Source organism: Oncorhynchus tshawytscha, linkage group LG17 (assembly GCF_018296145.1).
Source record: "Oncorhynchus tshawytscha isolate Ot180627B linkage group LG17, Otsh_v2.0, whole genome shotgun sequence".
NCBI lineage: Eukaryota > Metazoa > Chordata > Actinopteri > Salmoniformes > Salmonidae > Oncorhynchus > Oncorhynchus tshawytscha.
In genome coordinates this window covers 4,594,258-4,606,773 of record NC_056445.1, presented here as the reverse complement: position 1 = coordinate 4,606,773, position 12,516 = coordinate 4,594,258, and the positions used below count along the sequence as shown (strand labels likewise).

The 12,516-nt window shown below is 40.2% G+C and overlaps 1 protein-coding gene across 3 annotated transcripts in view; it reads right to left on the bottom strand.

Annotated features, from left to right (window-relative positions):
* Positions 1-12,516, bottom strand: part of cblb (Cbl proto-oncogene B, E3 ubiquitin protein ligase) — a 158,911-nt gene that overhangs the window by 6,385 nt on the left and 140,010 nt on the right. For 2 of the 3 annotated variants that reach the window (XM_024376769.2, XM_024376768.2), the window contains 4 exons: positions 12,203-12,267; positions 11,739-11,846; positions 2,919-3,068; positions 2,087-2,215 (listed from right to left, as the gene is read on the bottom strand). In XM_024376769.2, the coding sequence (XP_024232537.1) occupies positions 2,087-2,215; positions 2,919-3,068; positions 11,739-11,846; positions 12,203-12,267 (452 nt within the window). Of the gene's footprint in view, positions 1-2,086; positions 2,216-2,918; positions 3,069-11,738; positions 11,847-12,202; positions 12,268-12,516 lie in introns of those variants that run through there. The other variant, XR_002948389.2, reaches the window with a different exon arrangement.

The window sequence follows — 12,516 nt, the reverse complement described above, 5'->3', positions numbered from 1 at the left end:
TCCGCGTCGCGAAAAACATATTCTTGGTCGTACTGATGGTGAGTTGACGCTGATCTTATATTCAGTAGTTCTTCTCGACTGTATGTAATGAAACCTAAGATGACCTGGGGTACTAATGTAAGAAATAACACGTAAAAAAAAAAAAAAAAACTGCATAGTTTCCTAGGAACGCGAAGCGAGGCGGCCATCTCTGTCGGCGCCGGAAGTCAGATGAAGTGGAATAGAGTTTCATGTAGCCATGGCTCATAGTCTGTTCTGGACTTGGGGACTGTGAAGAGACCCGCTGGTGACATGTCTTGTGGGTTATGCATGGGTGTCTGACCTGTGTGCTAGTAGTTTAAACAGACAGTTTATTAGTTTAAGAAGTATCAACATGTCTATATGTTTGACGAAAACAAGTAGTTTGAGCCATGAGAGATTGACATGCATTTTATTAATGTTAGCTCTCTGTGAACATTTAAGGGCTAGCCGTGCTGCCCTGTTCTGGTCCAGTTGTAATTTTCCCAAGTCCTTCTTTGTGGCACCTGACCACACATGTGACTAAACTAGGTCATGTAGGACCTGACTTGTTGATATTGTTGTTATGAAAGGAGAGCAGTGCTTAATTATGGACAGACTTCTCCCCATCTTAGCTACTGTTGTATCAATATGTTTTGACGATGACAGTTTACAATCCAGGGTAACTCCATGCAGTTTAGTCACTTCAACTTGCTCAATTTCCTCAATGAGATGTAGTTGAGGTTTAGGGTTTAGTGAATGATTTGTCCCAAATGCAATGCTTTTAGTTTTTGAAATATTTAGGACTGGCGTATTTCTTGCCATCCATTCTGAAACTAACTGCAGCTCTTTGCAATCAATTCAGTCTCTGTAGTAGCTGACGTGTATAGTGTTGAGTCATCTGCATACATAGACACACTGGCTTTAATCAAGGCCAGTGGCAGGTCATTAGTAAAGATTTTTTGAAAGTAAGGGGCCTAGACAGCTGCCCTGGGGAATGTCTGATTCTACCTGGCTTATGTTGGAGAAGCTAACATTGAAGAACACCCTCTGTGTTTTGTTAGACAGATACATCTCAACCCACAATATAAGAAGGGGGTGTAAAGCCATAACATCTACGTTTTTCCAGCAACATACTATGATCAATAATGTCAAAAGCCACACTGAAGTCTAACAAAACAGCTCCCACAATCTTTTTATTATCAATTTCTCTCAGTCAATCATCAGTCATTTGTGTGAGTGCCGTGCATGTTGAATACCCTTCCCTATAATCAGGCTGAAAGCCTGTTGTTCATTTATTTTATGTAAAGTTTACAAAGGTTTGGTAACATGCTTTATTGGTCAGCTATTTGAGCCAGTAAAGGGGGCTGTACTATTATTGGGTAGCGGAATGACTTGTGCTTCCCTCCAGGCCTGAGGGCACGCTCTCTCTAGTAGGTTTAGATTGAAGAGATGGCAAATAGGATCGTCCGCTATCATCCTCAGTAATTTTCCATCCAAATTGTCAGACCCCGGTGGTTTTTCATTGTTGACAGACAACAATAATTTGTTCACCTCTTCCACACTCACTTTATTGAATTCAAAACGACAGTGCTTGTCTTTCATTATCTGGTCAGTTATACTTGGATGTGTTGGTTCGGAGTCTGTTGCTGGCATGTCATGTCTAAGTTGCCAATGAACAAATCATTAAAGTAATTGGCAATATCAGTGGTTTTTGTGATGAATGAGCCCTCTGATTCAATAAATGATGGAGCTGAGTTTGCCTTTTTGAACAAAATTTTATTTAAGGTGCTTCAAAGATTCATACTATCAATCTTTATATAATTTATCTTTGTTGCATAGTATAGTTTCTTCTTATTTTTGTTCTGTTTAGTCACATGATTTCAAAATGTGCAGTAGGTTATGCAGCCAGACTTATTTGCCATTCCTTTTGCCTCATCTCTCTCACCCATAACATTTTCTAACAATTCCTCATCAATCCACAGATATTTAACAGTTTTTTTCCATACATTATTGTTTGTTGTATTTTAAATAATTCAAAAAGTGAAACTATTAAATAATAAAAAAATCCTACAGTATTAAATTGTACCTTGGGTGGGGGGTAATGGGTCGTACTCCTGGGACTGTGATGTCCGGATAGGGCTCTTCATGTTGTCCCCCGTTTGTCTCCTCACAGGGGGCAGAGGGGCCACAGCGCTCAACATATCAAACACAGTATCTGAAACCAAACCATTTACAACTGTGAGGGGAAAAGATTGTCTACACTTCAAACAATAACTGCATGTTTGTCATCTATCCACGTAGAATTGTGGACTTTCATTTTTTAAATTACAGTGTATGAGAGTGATAGATGCACAGACCTGGCAGATGTGCAGACCAGGTGGCACAGCGACAGGAGCTGTAACCCACTGGTCTGGACATGCTGTCGCTATAATTCCATATTCCGTTCTCCTCCAAAGCAAATGCATATATTGGTTCTCTCAAATGTTATCTTTTTCCTGGGGAGTTGAGAACGCTGGTTGTTTAGATTTGAAAATCAAACAGTTGTAATGAACGGGGGGGCTGTGTGTGTCTGTGTGTGGGTGTTTGAGTGAGAAAGACAGGGAAGAACCAACCAGTACAAGCAGAGCCCCATTCATTATTGGGGCTTCGTGCCGACAACATCAAAACTAACTCCCTAGACTCTGAAGTCAGGAGAACTTCCGAGTTTGGTATCAGAGATATGCATTTTGTAGAATCAAGCTTTTTTAAAGGACAGTGGAATAGGGAGGCGGCAGATTTGTGGCCATCTGATGGATCTAACCCTTGCCACTGAGGGAATATGTGGTTCAGAGTTGGTAGTTTTATCACTAGACCAGATTCTGGCACTCAAACTGCTTTTCTATTGCTATTCTCGAGTTTGGAGGGAAGAAACAGCTCACCGGGGGTTAACAGGAAATGGTCATGTCCGGAGGCAGGCCGGGGAGCTCGTGAGCAGGAGGGGGACGAGGAGAGGCCTGTGAAGCTGTGTCTGACGAGTGAAGGGGGCGAGGGCTGTGAGGGAGGCAGGTTGTTGAACAGCTCCTCTGGTGCTGAGACACAATAGTGAGAGGACAAGCAGATAATGGGCTAGGGTTAAAAGGTAATGTTACCATCTTGGTAAACACTGCATATGTTGGCTTAAATCGGAAATTACCTTTAAAAGGAGCATAGACGACAAAGCGAGATCGTATTGAATTGGCCAAACTTAATTCCTGGAGGGCCGTCTGTCTGCTGTTTTTGCTATTTCCTCCCAATTAATGTAAATTAAGACCTAGACAACCAGATAAGGGGAGTTCCTTACTAATCAATTACCTCAATTGAAAAAACAAACAAGGAGCGAAAACCCGACTCGCTGAGACATCAGTTTGACACCCTTGGTTTATGCAGTTACTTTCCAGTGAAGGCTTGTTCAGACCTTAGATAATTTAGTTTTACCAATGAGAAGGGAAATGTCCACAACAGTGTGACAGATAATCTAAAGATTTCCCGGGGGTAATTAATAGATTTCCCAATTTTACACATTTACTGTCACAGATACATTCACTACTATGGATGCACATTTTGGGGAATATTCAGAGGTGGAAACTTTCCAAGGGAATTAACGGGAATATATGGGAATTAACGGAAATATATGCAAATTAATACCATTTAAATGTTGATGTCTTTTGCATTGGATATTTTACCTTATCATATGGAGACAGAAACATAAACCTTTTACCTTATCATAAGTAGACATAATTGCAAATGATTAAATCCTTACAATAAAAATCAAATAAAACATTTAGTTACGAATTTAACTTGAACTAAATGAGTTGACTCTTCACATGGGATGATTTCACTGAACAACAAAAGAAAGAGAATATTGAATGATCCCCAATGATCCATCGCATCTCCCAAAAACATTTTCAACATACATCTGTAAAATGATAGTCTAGAAACTAAAGCTTTGGTTGTCTTTCACTCAGGCTTCCATGTCTTCTCCCTGGACCTCCTCAATGTCCACTAGAGGTCGACCGATTATGATTTTTCAACGCTGATACCGATACCAATTATTGGAGGACCAAAAAAGACGATCCCGATTAATCGGCCGATTTGTATATATATATTTGTAATAATGACAATTACAACAATACTGAATGAACAATGAACACTTTTATTTTAACTTAATATAATACATCAATAAAATCTATTTAGTCTCAAATAAATAATGAAACATGTTCAATTTGGTTTAAATAATGCAAAAACAAAGTGTTGGAGAAGAAAGTAAAAGTGCAATATGTGCCATGTAAAAAAGCTAACGTTTAAGTTCCTTGCTCAGAACATGAGAACATATGAAAGCAGGTGGTTCCTTTTAACATGAGTCTTCAATATTCCCAGGTAAGAAGTTTTAGGTTGTAGTTATTATAGGAATTATAGGACTATTTCCCTCTATACCATTTGTATTTCATATACCTTTGGCTATTGGATGTTCTAATAGGTGCTTAAGTATTACCAGCCTAATCTCAGGAGTTGATAGGCTTGAAGTCATAAACAGAGCAATGCTTGAAGTATTGCGTAGAGCTGCTGGCAAACGCAGTAAAGTGCTGTTTGAATGAATGCTTACGAGCCTGCTGCTGCCTACCACCGCTTACTCAGACTGCTTTATTAAATCATAGACTTAATTATAATAACACACAGAAATACGAGCCTTAGGTCATTAATATGGTAAAATCGAGAAACTATAATTTCAAAAATAAAACGTTTATTCTTTCAGTGAAATACGGATTCATTCCGTATTTTATCTAACGTGTGGAATCCATAAGTCTAAATATTTTTGTTACATTGCACAACCTTCAATGTTATGTCATAATTCCATAAAATTCTGGCAAATGACTTTGCAACGAGCCAGGGGGCCCAAACTGTTGCATATACCCTGACTGCGTGCAATGAACGCAAGAGAAGTGACACAATTTCCCTAGTTTAATATTGCCTGCTAACATACATTTATTTTAACTAAATATGCAGGTTTAAAAAAAGATTATTCTGTGTATTGATTTAAAAAAAATGTATGTCCTGTAAAATATATTCACCCCAACCAGTATTGTAATCAAAACTTACCAGAAGGCATGTAGTGGCTCAGACAGTGTAAAAGTGTGTGCTCAATACCGTGTGCTCAATAGCATCTGGTTCCTGTGAAAGATCTTGACAATCAGCTGTACATGTTATGGAAGAATGCACTGCACATGTGATGGAAAAATGCACTGTGCCTGCAGAGGGTGGCAAATCCATTGAATTGGGGTTAGTTGAACCAAAATATGCCGCAAGACATGTATATCCCACAAAAAAGGTTCACTGTCCCCAAATTCCAGGGCTTAACCTTTTGCGTGTAGGGGGCAGTATTTTTGTTTTTGGCTACAAAACGTACCCATTTGAAACTGCCTATTTCTCAGCCCCAGAAACTAGAATATGCATATAATCGTCAGATTAGGATAGAAAACACTCTAAAGTTTCCAAAACTGTAAAAAATATTTTCTGTGAGTAAAAAAAAAAAAATCCAATCAGGAAGTGCCTCTTATTTTGAAACCTCTCTGTTCCTATGCATGCCCATCCTCCATTTAAAGGGATATCAACCAGATTCCAGATTCCTATGGCTTCCCTAAGGTGTCAACAGTCTTTAGACATAGTTTCAGGCTTTTATTTTAAAAATGAGCGTGAAAGATCACATTGCGTAAGTGGATTTCACCACTTAGTGGGGGCTCTCAGAGTGAGTTTTGCGCTATAGAGTAAAGCGGCCATTGTTTCTCCCGGTGTTATTGAAAAACCTGCACACCCGGTTGATATATTATCGAATATATATTTTAAAAACAACCTGAGGATTGATTATAAAAATCGTTTGACATGTTTCTGTGGACATTATGGATATTATTTGGAATATACGTCTGCGTTGTCGTGACCGCTCTTTCCTGTGGATTTCTGAACATAACGCGACAAACAAACAGAGGTATTTTGGGTATAAAAATAATCTTTATGGAACAAAAGGAACATTTGTTGTGTAACTGGGAGTCTCGTGAGTGAAAACATCCGAAGATCATCAAAGGTAAACGATTCAATTGATTGCTTTTCTGATTTTCGTGACCTAGCTACTTAATGCTTAGTGTACATAATGTTTTGTTATGCTATCGTTAAACTTACACAAACGCTTGGAATGCTTTCGCTGTAAAGCACAATTTCAAAATCTGAGACGACAGGTGGATTAACAAAAGGCTAAACTGTGTTTTGCAATATTGCACTTGTGATTTCATAAATATGAATATTTTTCAGTAATATTATTTGACTGTGGCGCTATGCTATTTAGCGGTTGCTGACGAAAATGATCCCGCTAACAGGATGGGTAGCGTCAAGAAGTTAACTTCCCATGGACTATTTCCGGAAAATTTCAGACTCTTTGCAACCCTATTCACTACACATGATATTTTCCTTTACAAAACTGAAGGCCATTCAAACATTTCTAGCTGTGCAGTTATCTGCTGTTCTCATAATTACATTACTCATATTGTTGATATAATATCACTACTAGATATACATCAGGGCCGGCGCCAAACCAAATCCTTTGGACAGGCCTTGGATTTCCTTAGGCGGACATGTTTTTGCAATGGGAGCAATGAGAGGTGAAAAACATTTGAATGTGAGTGTCCGGAAAGGGCAGCATTTTACGACATTCCAATGTCATAGTCTTGTGAATCTCTCATGCATATCATATTTTTTGATTGAAAATGGGAACAAATGGGTGAGATGGACAAATACTGATTTCAAAGCAAAATTGACTAAATTCTCATTCATAAAAACATGAGGTGAGTATCAAAATAGTTTTAAAAGATGCTCGTGACTTAAAGTTGAACCTCAGATGAATCTTAAGTATAATATCCTTTACAGTCAACTCAAAATATGATATTTTGTTCTTTTGAACTAGCCTATATTTTTTGTATCATAATGAGACTAAATGAAATGACATAGGCCAAATGGATTTTGTGATGTTTTCTAATTTTGTTTTGTATTTTAACGCCACTTTAAACGTGTACATGACACTGCAACAAAATTTCCCCATGGGGACAATAAAGTCAGTAAGTAAATTAATTTAGAAATTCTATCTTTCTTTCTCTCTCTCTCTTGGAGGACCTGAGCCCTAGGACCATGCCTCACCTGTTATGATGACTCCTTGCTGTCCCCAATCCACCTGGCCATGCTGCTGCTCCAGTTTCAACTGTTCTGCCTGCGGCTATGGAACCCTGACCTGTTCACCGGACGTGCTACCTGTCCCAGACCTGCTGTTTTCAACTCCCTGCTGTTTTTCCTAGCCACTGTGCTTCTACACCTGCATTGCTTGCTGTTTGGGGTTTTAGGCTGGGTTTCTGTACAGCACTTTGAGATATCAGCTGATGTAAGAAGGGCTATATAAATACATTTGATTTGATATGCCGCTCTGACATTGCTCACCCAAATATTTATATATTCTTAACTCCATTCCATTACTTTAGATTTGTGTGTGCTATGTGTATTATTGTGAAATTGTTAGGTATACGTTGTTAGATATTACTGCACTATTGATTTGGCCTTGTGTTTTAGGTCATTGTCCTGCTGAAACCTGAACATGGTTTTCTTCTAGGATTTTGCCTGTGCTTAGCTCCATTACTGTAACGCAGAATGGTAAGTGTCCATATTGATATTGATAATTTATTATCATGAACACAAAACAAAATAACGAGAACGAAACGAAACAGTCCTGAACGGTGAATACAAAAAACACTGAACAGAAAATAAACACCCACAACTCAAAGGTGAAACCAGGCTACCTAAGTATTGTTCTCAATCAGGGAAAACGATTGACAGCTACCTCTGATTGAGAACCATACCAGGCCAAACACAGAAATCCCAAATTATAGAGAAAAGAACATAGACCCCAACTCACGCCCTGACCATAATAAAACAAAGACAAAACAAAGGAACTAAGGTCAGAACGTGACAGTACCCCTCCCCAAAGGTGCGGACTCCGGCCACAAAACCTGAACCTATAGGGGAGGGTCTGGGTGGGCGTCTGTCCGCGGTGGAGGCTCTGGCGCAGGACGTGGACCCCACTCCACCATAGTCCTTGCCCGCCTCTTTACCCGCCTCCGTGGCCTCTTTAGAGTGGCGAACCTCGCCGCCGACCTCGGACTGGGGACCCTAGAAACGGGTCCCGAATGGACGGGAGATTCCGGCAGCACCGGACAGACGGGCGACTCTGGCAGCTCAGGACAGCCTTTGGTTTCCTTGTGCCTTGCATGTGGAATGATCTACAATGCACTTTAAAACTGGAGGAATTAGTGCATCTAGGGCATTTCAGACGGTTAGGAGGCCTTTTTACTGAATCATTTTTTATCATTTTGTTTTGCGTATTGTTGTGCATAATAACGTGTATTTGAATGTGTATATAAATGTGTAGTTTAATGTGTTTATTGTATTTTGATGTGTATTTTGGTGCTATACAGAGCTCATCTGGAAAAGAGACCTTGGATCCTGGACTTCCTGACCGGCCACCCCCAGGTGGTAAGGGTAGGCAACATCACATCTGCCACGCTGATCCTCAACACTGGGGCCACTCAGGGGTGCGTGCTTAGTCCCCTCCTGTACTCCATGTTCACCCAGGACTGCGTGGTCAATCACAACTCCAACCCCATCATTAAGTTTGCTGACGACACAACAGTGGTAGGCCTGATCTGAGAGCCTATATCGAGGAGGTCAGAGACCTGGCAGTGTGGTGCCAGGACAACAACCTCTTCCTCAATGTGAGCAAGACAAAGGAGCTGATCGTGGACTACAGGAAAAGGCGGGCCGAACAGGCCCCCATTAACATCGATGAGTTTCAAGTTCCTTTGTGTCCACATCACCAACAAACTATCACAGTCCAAACACACCAAAACTGTTGTGAAGAGGGCACAACAACACCTTTTCCCCCTCTGGAGACTGAAAAGATTTGGCATGGGTCCCCAGATCCTCAAAAAGTTCTACAGCTGCACCATCAAGAGCATCTTGACCAGTTGCATCACTGCCTGGTATGGCAACTGCTCGGCATCTGACTGTAAGGCACTACAAATGGTAGTGCGTATGGCCCAGTACATCACTGGAGCTAAGATTCCCGCCATCCAGGACCTATATACTAGGCGGTGTCAGAGGAAGGCCCAAAAAACTGTCAAAGGACCAAAAGGCTCCTTAACAGCTTCCACCCCCAAGCTATAAGACTGCTGAACAATTAATCAAATGGCCACCCAGACTATTTACATTGATACACCCCCCCTTTGTTTTTACATTGCGGCTACTCGCTGTTTATTATCTTTGCATAGTCACTTTACCCCGACCTACATGTGCCCCTACCTCGACTAACCTTTCCCCTCGCACATTGACTCGGTACCGGTACCCCCTGTATATAGCTTTGTTATTGTTATTTTATTGTGTTACATTTTTAAATATTTTCTGAACTATTTCTTGAACTGCATTGTTGGTTAAGAGCTTGTAATTTGTCACGTTCTGACCTTTATTTCCTTTGTTTTGTCTTTATTTAGTATGGTCAGGGCGTGAGTTGGGGTGGGCAGTCTATGTGCGTTTTTCTATGTTTGGTTTCTGTTTCGGCCTAGTATGGTTCTCAATCAGAGGCAGGTGTCGTTAGTTGTCTCTGATTGAGAATCATACTTAGGTAGCCTGGGTTTCAATTTTGAGTTGTGGGTGTTTGTTTCCGTGTGAGTGTTTGTTGCCACACGGTAATGTGGTTTTCGTTCATGTTCACATTTATTGTTTTGTATTTCATAGTGTTCTGTTTATATCTTATAATAAACGTTATGAATACTTACCACGCTTCTTATTGGTCCTCCGATCCTTCTCGCTACTCCTCAGAGGAATGCCGTTACATAATTAAGCATTTCACTGTAAGGTCTACATTGTTGTATTCGGCGTGTAACAAATAACATTTGATGTGATTAGTATATCTGTATAATCACATATTGTTGCCCTATTGTGTGGTCTGAACGTAGTAAAAAGAGGATATTTTAAAATTAGAAATCGTACGTCCTGCCGCTTGCACAGCTTATTACAGCTGTGAGATTTATGTATTTAAGTATTTTGGAACACTAATCAACATGGCAATGCTTTTACTGATTGCACATAAAGGAAGATACATGATAGAGTGCCTGCTTTGTTATCCAACTGAACCCCGATCATTGCTGCTAACAGCTATGTTTTTATTATTTGCCATACAGTTTCATAAAACTAAAATATATTTCTTACAAATACATTTAAAAGCATATTGGAATATATTGTACAAAACATTTCAAATACATTTTAAAATATATTTAACAAATATGTGGATAAAAAAAAATCCAGAGGCATTTAACATATATTGTGATCAGTGTCCCCTCTAAGCTGAGCAACCACACAGTAGCTTGGAGAGAAGCACCAGATTGAACTTCACTCAATTTTCTAGAGTTTTCCCTGTTTTTTTATGTAACGAGGCAAGTCAGTTAAGAACAAATTCTTATTTTCAATGACGGCCTAGGAACAGTGGGTTAGTGGCTGCCTGTTCAGGGGCAGAACGACAGGTTTATTTACCTTGTCAGCTCAGGGGTTTGAACTTGCAACCTTCTGGTTACTAGTCCAACTCTCTAACCACTAGGCTACCCTGCCGCCCCAGGGTTAGTTAACCCTATCACCGTTTCCCTTTACTGTGGCAATTTGGGATCAAATCAACACAATATTACCCACTTTCAATGCAACATACACAAAACAAAATGAACTACGTAAGATATTTTGTTGTAGGCAGAACACATTGAAGTAGGATTCTATTCCATTGAAAGACAGATTTAACCAATCAGAGCTGCAGTAGGCCTATATGCAAATTAACCATTGCCATATACAGTATGGATCTGTGCCATTTACTTTGAACTGGACTGTGTTTCCACCACAGCATGGGCGGTCATGAGTAGATGTGCTTGTTTTGAGATCAAAGTGAGGGCTGCATGAAGCCAGGTGTGTACATTTTGTTAATATCCTTTTGCTAGTTAGTGAGTTATTAGCCCAGTCATAGATCATTTGTAGTCAGCAACAGGGGAGTGATTGCTTCTTACAAAAGCACAAAATGTATACATTTCTAGACTTCTAAAAAGCAAGGAAGGTAAATAGCTTTGTTTTGTCTTAAAGGGACAGTGTTGTATTTTGAGACAGGCTTGAATAAGCTAAGTAGCCAATAGGCACATGGTAGCATAATTTGTCTGATTTTCTGTAGTAATAGTATGGGAATAATAATGCATTTTAATTTGTAAGTGGTTTCTTGCATCAAACAACACAACAACATTTTCAGTCACCTCCGTGTCTGAAGGACAAGTGGATAAACAGGTTAATGTTAAGCCCTGCATGTTTTTTTTTCAAAAGTGTCATGGAATGTAGGCCTATACTGAACACCATACATTGGCTGCTACTGTAGGCTGAATGACAGAACAGCTATTTCCATGATAAATGTTATGAGATGCATTTTCTCCTTTGTTTTTGATGGTAGGCCACTCTGGTAGACCTACATTATGATCAAATAGCCACAGAAGCCTACTTGGCCACTGTTAAAACTGTAACTTAAATTGTGTACAGCCTCAGGGTTCGCAGTAAATACGCGCGCTGGAAGTTGCACAGAATTTTCATAACGTTCAAGTTTGCCCTCAGCTTACCTTGAGGGGGAAGTAGAATGTCGTAGTCTGAGGGCGTCCTGTTGTGGAAGGGACAGAGGGCGGCACGAGCTGCCCCAGAGAGCAACACCCCCGATTCAAAATGCCCACCTGAGAATCACAAGGACAGGTTAACGTGATCGGGAATGGCAGGCTAGGCACCAACTGCTCATAACCCGAAAGCACACTGCAGCAAAACTATTTTAGGCCGGTACCTCCTCTTTCTATGTTTAAGATTTTACTCTGTGGTGGTATTGGACAATGGATGACCAGAAGAACGCATTCGTGGATCGCACACACATGCACACACTCGTGGGGATGATGATGATGATGAAGATGACACTGAGCCCTAAGTATTAACAACAGTGTCAGCTTTGATTTCTTTCACACAGAACACTTCCAGTAACAAGCAGAGCCAACTACTGGTAGATCAGGTCCAGAACGTGACATCACCACTTCAGCCTTACCATACTCAAAGGGCTTGTGCTTGTTTTCCCCTGCAGAGGATTCCGAGGACCCATTCTCCAGATTTCTGATTAAAAAAAGGCCAAACATAGAGAGATTACGTTTGTTCCCCATTAACATTTGTCCATATATTTTGGGGTTTTTACCAACTCAAGACTGTTTATACTGCACAGCACCCGCAGGTTGCGCTTTGCTGAGTAACAGTTGAAATCCAGCTTGATCCAGGAATTCATTCTTCCCTTTCATGCAACTCCTACAAGTTTGACCAAATCTACATTTGGCAGCTTTTTCACTTATTTATTGTATCTCTATTCCA